Source organism: Zalophus californianus, chromosome 17 (genome assembly GCF_009762305.2).
Source record: "Zalophus californianus isolate mZalCal1 chromosome 17, mZalCal1.pri.v2, whole genome shotgun sequence".
In the NCBI taxonomy this organism is placed as follows: Eukaryota; Metazoa; Chordata; class Mammalia; order Carnivora; family Otariidae; genus Zalophus; species Zalophus californianus.
This window is the reverse complement of record NC_045611.1, coordinates 49868684-49885896: the sequence shown is the minus strand read 5'-3', so window position 1 is coordinate 49885896 and position 17213 is coordinate 49868684. Positions and strand designations below refer to the sequence as shown.

Sequence of the window (17213 nt, the reverse complement as noted above, 5' to 3'; positions counted from 1 at the left end):
AGTAGGAAGTTGTCAATATCAGGCTCAGGCCCAACACCAGGTGGAAAGAAAATGAGCCTTTTCTCCTTGGACGCCAGGGCACATGGCTTGGCCAGAGGACCACGGACTGGATTCCTCGGTTCGGGGTTGGCAGATAAAATATAGGACGCCCATTTGAATTCAGATAAATAATGTTTTTTTTAAAGATTTTATTTATTTATTTGACAGACAGAGACACAGCGAGAGAGGGAACACAAGCAGGGGGAGCGGGGGAGGGAGAAGCAGGCTTCCCGCCGAGCAGGGAGCCCGATGCAGGGCTCGATCCCAGGACCCTGGGACCATGACCTGAGCCGAAGGCAGACGCTTAACGACTGAGCCACCCAGGTGCCCCAGTAATAAGTTTTTCTTTCAGTATAAGTATGCCCCATGCAAAATTTGGGAAGTATCCTAAAAATTATTTGTTATCCATCTGAAATTCAAATCTGACCGGGGATCCTGGTACTTTTTTTTAAAGATTTTATTTATTTATTTGACAGACAGAGACACAGCGAGAGAGGGAACACAAGCAGGGGGAGCGGGGGAGGGAGAAGCAGGCTTCCCGCCGAGCAGGGAGCCCGATGCGGGGCTCGATCCCAGGACCCTGGGATCACGACCTGAGCCGAAGGCAGATGCCCCTCAGGCGCCCCCCACCGTAGTCCCCCCTTATCCACAGTTTCAGTTACCGGAGGTCAACTAAGGTTTGGAAGCAGATAATCTGACAATACGCCAACAGTCACCAAATACCACGTCTCAGTACCCCTGTCCTTCCCCTCACGTGGGCATTTTATCATCTCACATCATCACATGAAGAAAGGTGAGTATAGTTCAACAAGGTACTTTGGGGGAGAGAGAGAGACACTCCCCTAACTTTTATTACAGTGTATTATTATAACTGTTCTAGCTCATTATTCATCATTGTTGTTCATTTCTTACTGTGTCTAATTTATGTTAAACTTTCATAGGTGTGTACGGATAGGAAAAAACCCCAGTAGATCCAGGGTTTGGCACTATCTCTGGTTTCAGGCATCCCCTGAGGGTCATGGAATGCCTACCCCCCAGATAAGGGGCAGCTACTGGGCAGTTTCATGCTGACCTGGCAACTTCCAGCAGAGTGCTTCTCCCTCCAGGGGCCCCAGTATGGGCTCCGGCACACAGTAGGTGCACAACAAATGTGCCCTGCAGCTCCTGGCTAACAAGAATGTGCAAAATGAAACCTCCTGGAAAAAAAAAGAAACCTCCGAGAGCTTCTGTTTGGAAAGGTGAGAAAGTTCCAGAAATGGATGGTGGTGATGGTGGTGATGGTGGCACAACATTGGGCATGTACCTAATGTCATTGAAGCGTACCCCTAAAACGGTTGACGTCGTACGTTTTATGTTCTGTACTTGACCATAAGAGAAAAGAAAAAGAAAAGCCCACCGTGCATCGTGGGCAACCGCGAGGTAGGTGGGTTTCAGAGCCTGACTCCACCATCTGCCCTGCTGTGTGACCTGGCGCAAGGTGCTTAACCTCTCTGGGCCTGTTTCTTCATCCATGACTGGGAGTCATGGACCAGCTGCCCTGGAGAGTAGAGGAGACTGTTCACGTAAACTGCTGTAAGCAGCACCAGATACACTGCTGGGGTGCTCAGTCAAGGTCAGAGGCTGTTTATTAAGCTTGTGTTTTCTTTTTTTTTTTTTTTAAGATTTTATTTATTTATTTGAGAGAAGCAAGTGAGAGAGAGCGAGAGAGAGAGAGAGAGAAAACGAGCAGGGGGGGAGGGAGAGGGAGAAGCAGACTCCCCGCTGAGCATGGAGCCCAACGTGGGGCTCGATCCCAGGACCCTGAGATCATGACCCAAACCAAAGGCAGACGCTTAACTGACTGAGCCACCCAGGTGCCCCAAACTTGTGTTTTCTGAGCACACACTCTGCACTAGGCACCACGGCAGGTGGTGGTTTGGCGCCTTAACTCACTGAATCAACACAACAGCGCTATGGCGTGGACATCTTCATTATTCCCATTTTACAGATGAGAACATGGAGGCTTGGGGACCAATGGTTCCTCAACCAGCAAGTGGTGAATTTGAACCTGGCTCCCTCACACCTAGCCAAGCCAGGACAACCCCTGTGGCACCTCCCCACCTGGGTCTTAGAGGCGAAGAGGGAGGTTGGAGCAGGGCTAGCAGCAGGGTGGGCCTGGGGGAGGTCTCTGACCCCTGCCCCTGGCTCCAAGGTCAGTGTGGGCTGTTTGCTGTTTGCTGCTTGCAATGTTTGCCCATCTTGGGGACAGGAACAGGCTGAAGGTCGTTCAGGGTGGACCTCAGAGTCAGCTGAATAACAGCTGGGTGTGAGGTGATGGGGGCAGAGAGAGAGGTCACAAGAGGGGAGTGGGGGTGGGAGGGGTGGGCTCGGAGACCCCAGTGCGTGTGTCTGGGGGCAGAGAGCATCTCTGAGCCTGCAGCTCTGTGTTGGAGAGACCACCAGACACCAAAATCACTCTCCCCCAGTCCAGACCCCATCCCCTCACTCCTGAATCCCAGAATCCTGGCACTCCTGGGTTATGGCAGGAATGTCTGGGGCCCAGGAAAGGTTGAAATGTCCCCTCCTTTATCTCTTCTTTCTGCTTTCTGTCTTGAGAGTTCTGCTTTCCTTCATTGTTAAGACACAGAGATATTGGGGCGCCTGGGTGGCTCAGTCGGTTAAGCCCATCTGACTCTTGAATTCAATGTTGTGAGTTCAAACCCGCCCAGCGTGGAGCCTACTTAAAACAAAACAAAAAAAAAAACAGAGATAATCACATGCCGTAAAAATCACCCTTTTAGTGTACAATCCAATGTTTCGGTGTTTTTTTTTATAACATAGTTGCAAAGTTGTGCAACCATCACCACCGTCTAATTCCAGAACATTTCCATCACCCTGAAAAGAAATCCCCATACCCGTTAGCCCACCAGGATCACTCTCTTTGCCTTCTCCCCCCAGCCCAGCAGGGCCACCACTGATCGCCTTTCTGTTTCTATGGAATTCCCTTTTCTGGATGTCATGTAACTGGAATCGTACCCTGCATGACCTCTTGCGGTTGGCTTCTTCGCTGAGTATCGTGTTTTCGGTGGTACGTTCATGCTGTGGCGTGTGTCAGTGTTTCCTTGTTTTTATGGCAGAATAATATTCACATATACATACACTGTGTGATGTTCATCAGTTGTTGGGCTTTTGGGTTCTTTCCACTTTTTTTTTTTTTGTTTAATTTTATTTATTTGACAGAGAGAGACACAGTGAGAGAGGGAACCCAAGCAGGGGGAGTGGGAGAGGGAGAAGCAGGCTTCCCGCTGAGCGGGGAGCCCGATACGGGGCTCGATCCCAGGACCCCGGGATCATGACCTGAGCCGAAGGCAGACGCTTAACGACTGAGCCACCCAGGCGCCCTGGGTTCTTTCCACTTTTTGGCTGTCATGAACAATACTGCCACAAACATGTGTGTACACATTTTTTTTTAAAGATTTTAGGGGCGCCTGGGTGGCTCAGTCGTTAAGCGTCTGCCTTCGGCTCAGGTCATGATCCCGGGGTCCTGGGATCGAGCCCCGCATCGGTCTCCCTGCTCTGCAGAAAGCCTGCTTCTCCCTCTCTCACTTTCCTTGCTCGTGTTTCCTCTCTCACCGTGTCTCTCTCTGTTAAATAAATAAATAAAATCTTTAAAAAAATTAAAAAAAGACTTATTTATTTCAAAGAGGGAGCGAGCAAACACAAGCAGGGGGAGCAGCAGAGGGAGAGGGAGAAGCAGGCTTCCTGCTGAGCAGGGAGCCCGTTACGGGACTCGATCCCAGGACCCTGAGATCATGACCTGAGCCCAAGCAGATGCCCAACTGACTGAGCCACCCGGGTGCCCCTGCGTACACATTTTTATGTGAACCTGTGAGCAGCTCTTTTGGGTAGACACCCTAGTAATGGAGTTGCTGTGTCACATGGTCACTCTGTTGAACTCTTGGAGGAAGTGCTAAACTGTTTTTTTTCCAAAGGGGTTCCATTCATTTGTTGTTATATCCAGTTTTTCATTCACATCAAGTTTGTGAATGAACATTCATGGGCACAAAAATTGTGTTGCTTGTCACGCTCTTCTCCAGTTCTTTTTGACGACTTCTGAATCGTCTTTTGGGTTTCGGGTGCCATGTCCCCTCCTCCAGAGAGCCCTCCCTGACCAGCTATGCTGAGTCAGGTGCCCACGGGGAGCCCCCATCCCTGCCCTGCCCGCTGTGTGGAGCGTGTGCCATGGGTGGGGCTGTCCAAATGTGCCACCTTTGCTCCCTGAGTGGGACTGTTTCTACATGCACGTCTGGGGCTCTCTGCGTGTTTTTGTTCTTGGTGTGATCCGGGCTATTTGCTCTCTGAGGTCCTGAAGGTATGTTGTAAACCTGAGGAGAACAAATGCATTGGCTCTAAATATAAAGTATAAAAAGAAAATCTTAAAATGAGAATGAATGAGTTCACGAGTGGGTAATGAATGGGAATCATGGGTCTGCATGTAAGCTGGCCCATGGAAATGTTCACTCACATTCCAGAAGTATCGCCTGAGCCCTCACTGTGTGCCAGGCACTGTTCTGGGCACTCGGCGGCCCTGCAGGAGACAAGACAGCCTCCACGAACTTGACATCTCAGCAGCGGGAGACACAGACAGTAAACAAGTAAGCAAATAGACATACGATATATTAGAGGGTAGCACCTACTGGGAAAAAAGGCAGATATGAAGTTGGGAGAGTGATGGGGGAGCCATGTGGGGGGAGCACAACAGAGACCCCAAGGAGGTGACAAGAGAGCCAGGTGGATATCTGGACATCTGGTGGAAGAGCATTCCAGGCAGGGGGATAGCAAATGCAAAGGCCCTGGGGTAGGAGCCTGCCCAGTGTGTTGGAGGAGCCTGAGGAGTTGCACGTGAGGGAGGGGGAGAGGCCACAGGGGTGACTGGGCCAGGTAGTGCGGAGCTGGTGGACTCTGATACCATCTTCGGGTTTTCCTCTGAGGCTGGAGGGAGAGTTCTTTGTTTTTTGTTTTTTTTTTTTTAAGATATTTTTTTTATTTACTTGACAGAGAGACACAGCGAGAGAGGGAACACAGGCAGGGGGAGTGGGAGAGGGAGAAGGGAGAAGGAGGCTCTCCGCCGAGCAGAGAGCCCGATGCGGGGCTCCATCCCAGGCGCCCCCTGGAGGGAGAGTTCTGAGCAGAGGAAGGGTGTGTGTGATGTGACTTGTGTTCTAACAGGATCCCTCTGGCTGCCGAGTGGGAAGGGAGCAGAAGGAGCTTGGAGGGCTGATTTGCGGGGGACGGGGCACTGAGTACAGAGACTTATATTTATTTATTTCCCACCATTGTTCTCCACCCTCATTTCCTTGAGCATCCCTCAGACGAGCTTGGAGTAGTCCTCAGAAAGAAAGAGCTCAAACCCACAAGGTTCTTCCCCATGCATGTGTTCTAAGTTTACATCTGTGGCACCACCCTGGGTGTCTTCTCCTGTTTCTTTTTCTTTCTTTTTAAAAGATTTTATTTATCTATTTGTCAGAGAGAGAGAGAGCACAAGCAGGGGAAGCGGCAGGGAGAGGGAGAAGCAGACTCTCCCCCGAGCAGGGAGCCTGATGCAGGGCTCAATCCCAGGACCCTGGGATCATGACCTGAGCCGAAGGCAGACGCTTAACCAACTGAGCCGCCCAGGCGCCCCTTAAGCCTCTCTTCAAAGGTGGAGAGCACACCCCATGAACTGCTTGCCATCCATCTTCTCTGTCCCTGCCCTCTCCAACCTGAGAGCTGTCCAGGGGGGTCAGGAAAATGCTTGAAAACTGGCTCCAAAATGCTGGAAATATGGCCAAGTGAAGATGAGTAACTGATTAAATCGGCACAGAATATATCCTTTTGCCAACTAGCCAACTGCAGTGTGACTGCTTGTATGAATTTTCTCTGATGAGGGATGTGGGGACATTTTAATATACTGGGGATGATGCAGGTGAGCCCGAGGGCCAGGTAGGGGTGTGTGTGTGTAGCTGCAGCCAATGTGTACGGCCGGTGACTCAGGAACAAGGAAAGTGGAGTAAGGATGTGGCCCCTGGAACAAACCCCCCCACCCCCCAGCCTACATTCAAATCCCAGCTCTACCCATTTTGGGCTGTGTGACATCACATAAGTGACTTGAGACTTCTGTGCCTCAGTTTCTTCCTCTGCCAAATAGAGGCAGTGACAGCACCTACCTCAGAGGAGTTTTGTGAAAATGTAATGTTTAGGGGCATCTGGGTGGCTCAGTCGGTTGACCGTCTGTCTTCGGCTCGGGTCAGGATCTCTGGGTCCTGGGATCGAGCCCCGCATCGGGCTCTCTGTTCAGCGGGGAGTCTGTTTCTTCCTCTCACTCTCCCTCTGTGCTCCCTCTCTCTCTCTCTCTCTCAAATAAATAAAATCTTTGTTTAAAAAAGTGTAATGTTTAGGGGCGCCTGGGTGGCTCAGTCGTTAAGCGTCTGCCTTCGGCTCAGGTCATGATCCCAGGGTCCTGGGATCGAGCCCCGCATCGGGCTCCCTGCTCCGCGGGAAGCCTGCTTCTCCCTCTCCCACTTCCCCCTGCTTGTGTTCCCTCTCTCGCTGTGTCTCTCTCTGTCAAATAAATAAAATCTTTAAAAAACAAAAAAAAGTGTAATGTTTAGGTGTTTTTTCCGATTGAGAATAATCATTCCACCAAGTAGTACTGAGCTCCCACACTGCGCCCAGTCCTGCGCCAGACCGTGCCTCGGGACACTGGGGATGACAGCCCCGGCCCTGTCCTCCTGGGGCTCACAGTCCAGTAGGAAAGACAGACAGGAAAGACACTAGGCAGTGATGACCCAGCCTGGGGGCGAAGGAGGGCTTCCTGGAGGAGGGGACATCAAAGCTTCCTTGGAGGGTGGAGGATTGTGTAGATAGATCTCATTGAGGGCTCTAGCCCAGGTCCTACCCTTGCTCCCTTCCACATCCCTCTTTATTATCCATTTTAAGTACAATAAACACCTGCTGTGTACATGGTGATGAACCAACCAGGTCCCTCATCTTGGGCAGCCAGGCCCAGGGAAGAATATAGCGAACAGTAGCCTCAGGCTGGGGGTCCAATCCAGCTCTCCCCTTCCTGACGAGTGACTTCACCTCTCTGGGCCTCAATGCCCTCACAGAATTAACAGGGCCCCGCTCGCAAGGTTCTTGTGAGGATTTTTTTGAGACCATGAAGTTGAAAGCCCTCCGCACAGGTCAAGTAGACAATGCTCAATACATTTGACTCCTTGCCTCTCTCCCCAACCCACCCTGCCCCACCCTGAGCCCCTACCTCACAGCGAAGAAGCACTCAGAATTCTCTACAGGATTTTTATTGGAGGGTGGGGGTGGATATGGGCATCATGAAGTCCTCGGTACAGGAGCCAGGGCACGGGAAATTTCAGAGCTCCTTCCGTGGCGCACGGCCCAGAGGAGTGGGGCGGCTCTCCTGGTGTTCAGGAGAAGGTAGTTTTTAGCTGCTCCTTCACTTTGTTGAAAGTCTCAGAAAACCAGTTCCTGCAGGGAGCGATTGGGAAGGAGTCACTGTGTTTGTCTCCCCTCAGGGGCCCAGATCCTGCCCCCTACCTGCCTCCCCCATCTTCCCCTTTCCCTTCCCCCCAGGAAAAGGCCTGGCTCTGGTATCTGTGGGATTGGGAGGAGCCCTGGGCTGGGTTTCCCAGAGGGACCAGAGCCCTTTGAAGTCAGAATGCCCCAGAAGGCTTGCTATCTCTAGCTAGTAAGCCTGCTCTGGCCTAGCTGTCTCCTGCTTATTCAAGGGCACTCTCCAGCCTCTTTGTCTTTGCCTAGGCTGTCCCTCTGGCCTGGATTATGTACATATCTTCCTGGCTCAGGGCTTTCTCACTCACCCTCCACAGGGAACATTCTTCCCATGTTTCTAAGGCCCGGCTGGATTTTCCTAATCACTCAGATCTCAACTTTTTTTTTTTTTTTTTTTTTTTTAAGCAAGACAACCAGGCCTCATGGGGCCTCGAACTCACAACCCCCCAGATCAAGACCTGAGCTGAGATCAAGAGTCTGAAGCTTAACTTACTGAGCCACCCAGGCGCCCCGAAGCAGTAACACTTTAAATGGAGATATGAAAAGGGGTGCCTGGCTAGCTCAGTCGGAAGAGTACACGACTCTTAATCTTGGGGTCGTGAGTTCAAGCCCCACGCTGGTTGTTTACACCCACCCTGTTTGTTGTCTTCTTAGTGCTTAGCCCTGTTTGGGCTAATCTCCCGGACATTCACTGGTTTACAATCTGCTCCCTGTGGGCTGGGACTTTATCTTGTTCATCACTATTATTCCCCACATTGGAACAGCCCGGACACGGAGCCGATGCCCAATAAATATTTGTTCATGAATGAATGATTTTCTAAGTGGCCAAATGGAGTTGATGTTGGTTAAACAGCATATCGAGCATTTACAATGTGCCAGGCACTATGCAAATCCCCTAGTTTGCTTCTCCTCAGAACTATCCGTTTTACAGGCAAGGAAAAAGGCTGGTCCAGACCTACACCCGAGATCACACAAAGAGTAGTGAGTCTTCGCTGGCCTGTGGACCCAGGTCTGACTGACTCCCAAGCTTGGTCTTTCACCAACATGCAGGACCATTTCTACAGCGTGGCCTAGATGGAAGTCAGGAACCTGTCCCCCACATCTAAGCACCCTGCGATCCAGCTGTGACCACAGGGAAGCTGTCCGCCTCTCCAGGCCTCAGTTTCCCCAATCTGGTAGTGATGTACCCCAGCCCTCCCAGGCCCTGGGAAGGTTTCTAACCGGGTCTTCGCAGGAAGGTCACTCTGCTTGATGCTCTCAATGGCTGCCCGGGCCTTGTTCTCCAGGGTGTTACCAAACTCCTTCAGTTTATCTGGGATGCGCTCCAAAGTGCTGGAGATTTCTGGGGCCGCCTGGGCGGGGGCTGGGCCTGCCCAGAAGATAGGCAGCAGTACAAAAATTTCAGTATCGGGAGCCCTTAGGATGAAATTCCAGGGGTGGGAAAGGAGATCCTTGACAGTGATTCTTGGAGGTCACGGTGTTAGACTCGGAGGCGGGGTGCGGGGAGAGGGTACTAAAGCGACCAGATGGAGCTCAAGCCGCTGGGAATTAGCTTACTCTCAGCACTGCTTCACCCCTCCCCTTTCCAAGCTGTAAAAGCTGGACAGCCAATCCTGGAGGGGCGAGTCAATAATATCATCGGTTGCTGGAGCTTCCCATGGCAGATTAGCCACCCGGAGGACCGCCCCTTAGAGAGCCCTCACCCACCTTGCGGCGTTGGGGGTGGGGTGATCGGTGAGAGAGAGGAAAACCAGGGCACCGAAGGGGCCGCAGAGCTCTCAGGGGTCCTCCAAGCTCGGACCCCAGACCCGTAGCCAGCTTCAAGCTTCCAAATCTCAAACTCCCAGATTCTCCTATCCCACTTTTACCTTCCAAAACCATCGCCAGAACCACCACCAAAACTGGGAGCGACAGGAAGAGCCTCATGGCTGGGGGCCGGAGGGGCACTCTGGAAGCAGAAGCAGGGGTGGGAGTGAGCAGTGACACCCCTCCTCCCTACCCGGAGTTCCTTCCAAACCTCCTTTCTAGTGCTCTTGGAGGGGTAGCCCTCGCGCGCATCGAGCACCAACCTGGATCAGTCGCGGGACAGCACGGTGGGAGGTCCTGGCCCGGCCCAGGCCTTTATTGGGCTGGGGAGGGGGCGGAGCAAATTAATCCCTCCCCTTAAGCCTCCGGCAGATGGCCTCCGCCCTGTGCCCACCCACCTTTTTCTCTTCCCCGCCTGGCTGGTGCGTGGGTCAGGTGTGCCTAGGCACATCCTTTAGGCCTAAAGCGTCTTGTTGTTCAGGGTGCCTGGGTGGCTCAGTTGGGTAAGCGATTGCCTTCGGCTCAGGTCATGATCCTGGAGTCCCGGGATCGAGTCCCGCTTTAGGGCTCCCTGCTCAACAGGGAGTCTGCTTTTCCCTCTGACCCTCTCCCCTCTCATGCTCTCTCTCTATCTCATTCTCTTTCTCAAATAAATAAATAAAAATCTTAAAAAAAAAAAAAAAGCGTCTTGCCTGTTCAGTACCTGCACCTCCAAATCTCCCTGACTTGGTGGATCTCAGCGTGCCATAGTCCCTTCCCCACATGGGGCATTGCCTTTAGTCTCTCTCCAGTGGCCAACTTCTCTAGGGGGTCTCTCCTGCTGAACACCCTTCTCCAGGCCTGGGGAGGGGGGGGTCTCTCAGTCACTTAGTCACTCTGTAACTCAATTCACGGCGACTCCTCAGGCCTCCTCTTCCGCCCCCCTCCCTTCTTAGCAAGCCTCTTCAGCACAAGCAAGCAACTCTTCCTCCAAGACTCTAGGGTCACCCCATCTGCCCCCTCATTCCTAGTCCCTTGCCACCTCCAGTCTCACTTTCAGACCAGCCCTCAAGCCCCACCCCCACCTCCCTGCATCTGGGAGCATCCCAGACCTCCATGGTTGTGCTCTGGGGTCTTTATTCCACAGCCCCCCAATCTCTCTTTGGGGAAGGGGTCCTTTCAGCCTGTCTGAACTGCAAAAGCTCAGCTGCAAAGATCCCAGTGTGTGTGCCTCCATCCATTCCACCAGGCCCCTCTTTGCCCTCTGCTCTCCCACTCTGGAAGCTTCCAGGTCCCCTGGTAAACACTCCATCTGCCCTTACCCCTTCGGGCCCTTCCTGGCACTAGGCACCCCCGCCCCCCGTCTCTCCTCCCACCACATCCGTCCCTCAGGGCTCGAGTCCAGTGCTTCCCCCCTTCTTCTGGCTGCCTTTGACCGCCAGTGATCCCTGGCAGCTGTAGGGAAGGGCGGCCCTGGCCTCAGACTTGAGGTTGGCTGGCCTTGTGCCCCCACAACCACGTGTCAGCCTGGGGGTGGTGGGGGGGACGGTTGTGAAAGGGACACACAGACATGACCCTGGCAGGATTGCGACAACCCCTTGGCCAGCTCAGTGCATCTAGTCCCTGTCAGCCCCCCAGCTGCCTTCCCAGACATCTGCTTCCCCTGCGAGCCTAGCATTCCCCAGCCATCCACCCAAAGTTCTGCTCTCCTTCCTTCCCCACCCCACCGGAACAGAATAACAACTTTGCTTGTCCAGTCTCCTCCTCATTCCAGCTACAGGGGTTTCCATTTAGAGATGGGGAAACTGAGGCACAGCCAAGCGCATTCAATGGCTCAGCCAGGGGCTAAGGCGCCGGGGAGGGGGGGGGGGCGCGGTGGTGTCAGTTCTTTGTCCCTCCACTTTCTGGACTCCAGGCTGTCTCTCTGAATCTCTGCGGGCTTGTCAGCCTCCGCCCCACAGCACCCACTCTGTTCCCCGAAACTCCTTCTGCAGCCCTTGTGCCACCTCTAGACCCGACTGCGGTCTTCATCCAGGAGAATTGTAGATTCAGCTCTTCAAGGGGGAGATGTGGCTGAGGCCAGCCCCGGCCATTGACATCTGTGGCTCAGAGGGCTTGGCCCCAGCTCCGGGGCACACCGTGAATCAGTAGCATGCTTGGCTGGGACTAAGCCCCCTGCCTCTGAGCCCACTGGCCTTTCTCCTCCTCACCCAGACTGTGGTGAGTCATCTGGGGGTGGGGAGGGGTGCCTGCCTCCACAATGGCACTCAGGGCAGCCGGCCCCATAGGAATCACATGGGAGAGCGCAGGCTGGGCCTGGGAGTTACAGGTTCAAGCCCTGGCCTGTCCTCTGGGCTGGGAACCCTGCTCCCCTCCTCTGAGAACTGAGGGGGTGGGAGAGAATGCCAGGGGGCAGCTCCAGGCTCCAGTCCTCACCGCTCCTGAGTGTCAACCAACTGGCTCCCAGCCGTGGACCCCAGGGCTCGGAGCGGGGAGGGCGGCTGCCTTCTCTCCAGCCAGAATCCAGCACCCAGCAGGCTTGTTGGGCTAGACAAGAGGTCAGCAGCCCAGCTGGAGGACAGAGGGAAGGAGGATGAGGGCGGGGGGCCGGGGAGCACGGCTCCCATGAAGACACCTGTTAACCCAGAGGGAACGCCAAAGGCAGAGAGGGCCCAAGTGAGGACCGAACAGGTTGGAGAGGACAAACCGAGCTGGGGCAAGAAGGGAAACAAGAAACCCGCGGAGCCGGGGAGGGAGGTGGGGGAAGAAACTGGAGGAGAAAGAGATAAAAGAGGTGGGGGAAAACAGGAAGCTAGAAACTGAAGCCTCTCAGCCAAGAGCAGGCGGCAGAATCAGATAAGGCAGGAGAGCGACAGTAAGCGCTTCATCCCAACGGCAGGGGTGTCGCGGCTTTGGAGTCCAGACTCCACGGAGCAGGTATCCCGCCCTCGAGCAAGCCCAGGCTCCGAGAGGCTGCTTCCCACCCTCGCCCCCGAACCCCCGACCCCGGTAGTCAGGGGTGACCACAGGATTTACCCCAGGGGCGGATCTGGTCCAGAACCAGAAGGGACAGCGAGGGTAGAGAAGAGAGAGTGAGCACTGCTGAGCGGAGACAGAGCAAAAAGGGAGACTCTGAAAGGGACGGAAGGAAGCGAACACTGAGATCAGAAAAGACAAAGAGACGCACAAGCAGAGGGGACAGGACAGAGCTGTGTGGCCAGTGTGGGGAGGGAGAGAGAAACCGAGGCACGAGCCAGGAGAAATCACACACGGAGGCCCAGCAGCTGCTGTGGAGCTTGGTGAATCTTTATTAAGCTAGGGCCCTCCAGGAGGCCGGTTGGGGCCCGGACAGCGCCTCCTGGAGGCTGGGGGGGGGGTGGGGAGGCAGGGGGCACGGGCAGGGGCGGGGCCCACCAGGCGGCGCGCGCGGGGTACTCATTTGGTCTCCACGGGTGGGGTGGTGGGGCTGGTGCCCACGGCCGCCTGCACCTTCTCCACCAGCACGGCCCACTGGCGCTGCATGTCTTCCACCAGGGGCTCGAACCAGCCCTTGAGGCGGGCCTGGAAGGCCTCGGCCTGCTGGCGCATCTGGTTGGCCTGCTCCTCCATCTTGGCCTGCACCTCCTCCATCTGCTCGCGCACCTCGTCCAGGTGGCTGCGGGCGCGGCTGCCCACCTCCTCCAGCCGCCCGCGCAGCTGCTGGCCCAGGGCGTTGACGCGCTCGCGCAGCGGCTGGGTGGCCAGGGCGTCCACCTTGGCGTGGCGCGTGCGGGCCTGCTCCAGCAGCGGCCAGAGGCGCTCGCGGATGGTGCTCACGCTGCGCTCGGCGCCCTCGCGCACCCCGGCCCGGTACACGGCCAGGCGCTTCTGCAGGTCCTCGGCGTCCCGCAGCACCCGCTTGCGCAGCTTGCGCATGTGCGAGGCGAAGCGCGCCCTCAGCTCCTCGGTGCTCTGGCCCAGCATGGCCTGCACCTCGCCGCGGTACTGCGACAGGCGGGTGCGCACGTCCTCCATGTCCGAGCGCAGCCGGGCCTGCGCCGCCTGCAGCTCCTTGGCCACGCGGGCCTGCGTCTCCGAGGCCATGGGGCCCAGCTGCTCCTCCAGCTCCGCCCTGTAGGCCTTGATCTCCTTCATGGTCTCCTCCATCAGCGTCCTGGGGGCCGAGAGAGGGCGGGAGCGTGTGTGTGCGCCGAAGCGGGGCGAAAAACCCTGGGGGTGGGGGTGGGGGGCAGGGTGGGGACGGGGACGGGCAGAAGCAGAGGTGAAAGGGAAGGGTGCGAGGGACTGAGCTAGCCTGCTGGAGGGGCGGCGGCCAGAGGCAGGAAGAGCGGAGAAAGGGAGAGCGGTCCATCAAGCCAGGAGCTCGCCATAGGCAAGAGGAAGCAAGGCATGACCAGAGATGCCGAAGAGTTGGTGACAGGGACACCGGCAGAGGTCCAGGGGTCCAGAAGGCACTGCCCGCCGGGGAGTGGCAGGGGCACTCACGTCAGTTCCTGGGTGACCTGGTTGCTGAGCACCTCCTCCTGCACCTGGTCAGACAGCGTCTGCACCCAGCGCAGGTAATCCCAGAAGCGGGCCAGCGCCAGCTCCCAGGGCTGGCCAGCCTGCCACCCGGCCTCGGGCTCCACCTCCTGCTCCAGCTCCCGCTTGGGCTCCAGCTCGGGCTCCAGGTTCTCCTCCAGCGGCGACTCCGGCTCCACATCGGCCCAGCATCCTGCACAGAGCAAGTTCACGGCAGTCACCCCCACCAGGCACACAGTACCTGGTACGCAGCAGGTGCTCCGTAAATGCTCCTGCGCTTCTTTAGAGCACTGGCGGGCACGTACTGAGTGTCTGTGTCTGCTCCATGCAGGGCCATGCTGTGGTGATGAATAGGTGATGAATAGGACACTAATCTAGTGCTGTCCGCCTGCCTGACAACTATGCATTCGGAACTGTTCTAACTCTCGTTTTAAGGGTGGGGAAACTGAGGCCCAGAGAGACTAAAAACAGCCGCTCAAAGCCAGTGGATGTGAGGCCTCACACCTGGGCCCCCCCACCAAGGGGGAGACAGACCAGCAGAAGGAGGGACCCAGGGATGAAAGGGGGGCACGGGGGTCCAGGTGAGGACGGGAAGGGAAGGGACAGGGAACCTGAGCAAGCCCCGTCCACATACCTGCCAGGAGCGCGACCACCAGCGCAGCCCACAGAACCTTCATCTTGCAGCCTGCGATCGGTCAGGTTGAGTGAGAAATGTCAATCAGCCCCCAGTGGAGACCCCTCCCACCCAGAGCCCCGCCCCACCCGTTCCGGGCCTTCCAAGTCTTGCCCGCGCCCCATTATCTGCATCGGCCGAATCCAATCACAAACATTTCACCAAGCGGTCCCTCCATTGTTTATCTAACTCCTTCATTGTGTCCTCCTCTCTCCCCATCACCGGGTCGGCCTCCGCCGCCCAAATTCCATCCCCCTCTTCGAGGGTTCAAATTCCACTTCCCCTGCCCCGAGTTCCATGCGAGCCCCGACTGCGGCTTATAAATTCCAACTTCACATTCCTTGTTCTCCCTTCACATTCTAAGCCGCAGCTTCACATTTAAACGTCATCTTCCACCTATTAGCTAACTTAATTCTCATTTAAAAAGCCCTCCCCGAAAGAGGAGCGCTCTAGCGACCTGGCCGCCACCCCTGCGCCTCCAAACTAATGGAGACCTGAGGGGGCACCCAGGAGGTGTTCAATAAGTAACAGTGACCATTCGTGGGCTCTTGACAGGGGCTCATCTGGTTCCTCCGACAGGTCCAGCTGCTTCCCCCATCCCACCTTCCTTCCAGCCAAGACGGGATGCCCCTGCGGCCCACTCCTCCCCTAGGTCCGACCCCGGCTTCCGTCCTCATCCCCAGCTCCTGCTTCTGTCCTGACCCTGGCGTATGACAGTCACCTTGCTCCAGCCCTTCCCTCACAGAAGCCCCGAGCGGGTCTTCTGTGCCCTCAACTCTGTTTCTCACCGGCTCCTGGGGAACCTCCTCCTCGGTCTCCGCTTGGGCTGAGTAGGACTCAGGGATCCCAGACTCGTCCAATTATAATGTTGCCCTGCCCCGCCCACTCCTCCCGGGCCGCGGCGAGCTGGGCCAGCCCCAGTCACGAGGTGGGCTGTCCCCTTCCCCTTCACACAGCAGGCAGGGGGAAGGAGGTGGGGGTTGGAGGCCCTGTGATGCCCCCCCTGCCCCCACAAAGGGAGGTGACATTTTCACCCAGTAACTCAGGCCCCTTCCTCCGTTCTGGGGGGCTAGGCACGCCAGGGCAAGGAGCTGCTGCTGCTCCCCAGCACCCATTCCCCGCCTTTCTCTTTTCCTGTGGATGAATAAATAAAGTTTGGGGAGGGGACTGGGGGCCGGAATCCTGGGTCAGAGGAAAAGAGAAGGCTGGGGGCTTGGATTCCTGGGTTCTGAGGGGAGGTGGCCGGGGGCGCAGACTCCTGAGACTTCGGGAGAAGGGCACCGGAGGCCAAAACAGAGACGGGATGGGAGGGGTGCGGACTGTGTAAACCTGGGTTTTAGCCCTCGCTCCCTCTTTGGCTGTGACCTTGGGCACGGGCAGGCAGCTCTCTGAGCCCCCCTCCCCGTTTGCAGATGAAGATCCGGCCCTTCTCCCTAACAGGGACGTTGTAGGTCCCAGCCTTCACAGGGCTTAAAGCAGTCCCGGGCCCGGTTAGGAATGCGGACTCGGGAACGAAAGGGTCTGCGTCTAAATCGGGGCTCTGCCAGCTCCATGACCTTGGGCAAATGATCTAGCCTATCTGAACACCTTTACTTCTTGGTCCACAAGACCAGGAAAATGGTCACGCTTACACCACCGCTCGTTGATGCAAGCTCTGCTGTCATGTCCGAAGTCCCAAGAGCTGTTCCTGGCACGACCTGCTCTGATTGGCCCCAGCGAGCACCGTCCCCCTCCCAGCAGCTGGCTGGCGAGTCCCAGCTGTCCCACGGAGAAGCCCAGGTTCAGCTGAGGTGGGGAAGGCCACACGGGAAAGGAGGGCTGGGCCTCCTCCCAGGAAGGCAACCCCAGGGCTAGCCAGGCCCAGGCCTGTTGGCTTTGGCGTCAGAAGGCGCCGGTAAGGAAGGAGCGGGGTGGCTTCCCCAGGTAACGAGGGGTCCTCTCTGCTCAATGGCCTCCCTCCCCAAACTGTGTGTGTGTGGTGGGTGTGTTCCCGCCAGACAAGGTTTCAGTTCCCGTCTGGAGAGGTCAGGGGTGTTGGGAGCTTACTGGAACCGTAGGTGGGCAAAACCCACACCCTGACCTCCTCCCCCCCATGTGAGCCAAGGAGCCGTCTGTAGCCAGACCAGAGTCGGACTCCAGCCCCGCCCCTTAGGCCCCGAAGTCCAGAAGCCCTTTGCCCCCTCAGGCAGAGTTGACTCTGAAGTCTTTCCAGGTGCTGGAATCCCTGCGAGCCTTCTGCAGGCTCTGGCCTTCCTGTCACGAAGTCCTAAGACGTCGTCCCCTGCCCCTTTCGGAACCTGAAGTCCCAACTTGTGCCGCAATCCTTGCACAGCACAGACACATCACCCCTGCTGCTGCAGTCAGCAGGGGGAATCTTCTGGTAGCCTCTCCGGCCGGGCCAGACCAGGCCAAGCCAAGCTGGGGTGTGGTCGCAAGACCCAGCCCTGCTGGTGCGGGAGGGCCTGTGATGTCCCAGCAGAAGTCACACAAGTCACAGGGAGGATGTGTGATCTCAGGCCAGGCCAGGCCGGACTCCCCGGGCGGTAGGTCAGCCTTCCCGGCTCCGCCCTGCAGCGCCCCCTGCTGGCCCCCGGGAGGTCCGTCTGGATGCACTGGGCAAAAGGGGCGACAGACACACGGACCAAGAGAC

At 56.5% G+C, this 17213-nt stretch overlaps 2 protein-coding genes across 4 annotated transcripts; both read right to left on the bottom strand.

The window, feature by feature from the left end:
• Positions 1-7342: 7342 nt before the first annotated feature.
• On the bottom strand, positions 7343-10681 carry APOC1 (apolipoprotein C1). Of its 2 annotated transcripts, none has more exons than XM_027619015.2 (4): positions 10482-10681; positions 9453-9532; positions 8806-8953; positions 7343-7542 (listed from the first exon to the last, which is right to left on the bottom strand). In XM_027619015.2, the coding sequence occupies exons 1-4, from the start codon at positions 10679-10681 to the stop codon at positions 7482-7484; spliced, it is 489 nt and encodes a 162-aa protein (XP_027474816.1). In that variant the 3' UTR covers positions 7343-7481. The 2 variants fall into 2 exon arrangements, with proteins under 2 accessions (XP_027474816.1, XP_027474817.1); XM_027619016.2 differs by lacking the exon at positions 10482-10681 and adding an exon at positions 9654-9711.
• Positions 10682-12654: 1973 nt separating this feature from the next.
• On the bottom strand, positions 12655-15460 carry APOE (apolipoprotein E). Of its 2 annotated transcripts, none has more exons than XM_027619772.2 (4): positions 15352-15460; positions 14525-14575; positions 13855-14083; positions 12655-13522 (listed from the first exon to the last, which is right to left on the bottom strand). In XM_027619772.2, exons 2-4 carry the CDS (start codon positions 14565-14567, stop codon positions 12805-12807), a joined length of 990 nt encoding a protein of 329 aa, XP_027475573.1. In that variant the 5' UTR covers positions 14568-14575; positions 15352-15460; the 3' UTR covers positions 12655-12804. The 2 variants fall into 2 exon arrangements, with proteins under 2 accessions (XP_027475573.1, XP_027475574.1); XM_027619773.1 differs by having other exon boundaries at positions 15285-15380.
• Between the last annotated feature and the right edge of the window lie 1753 nt (positions 15461-17213).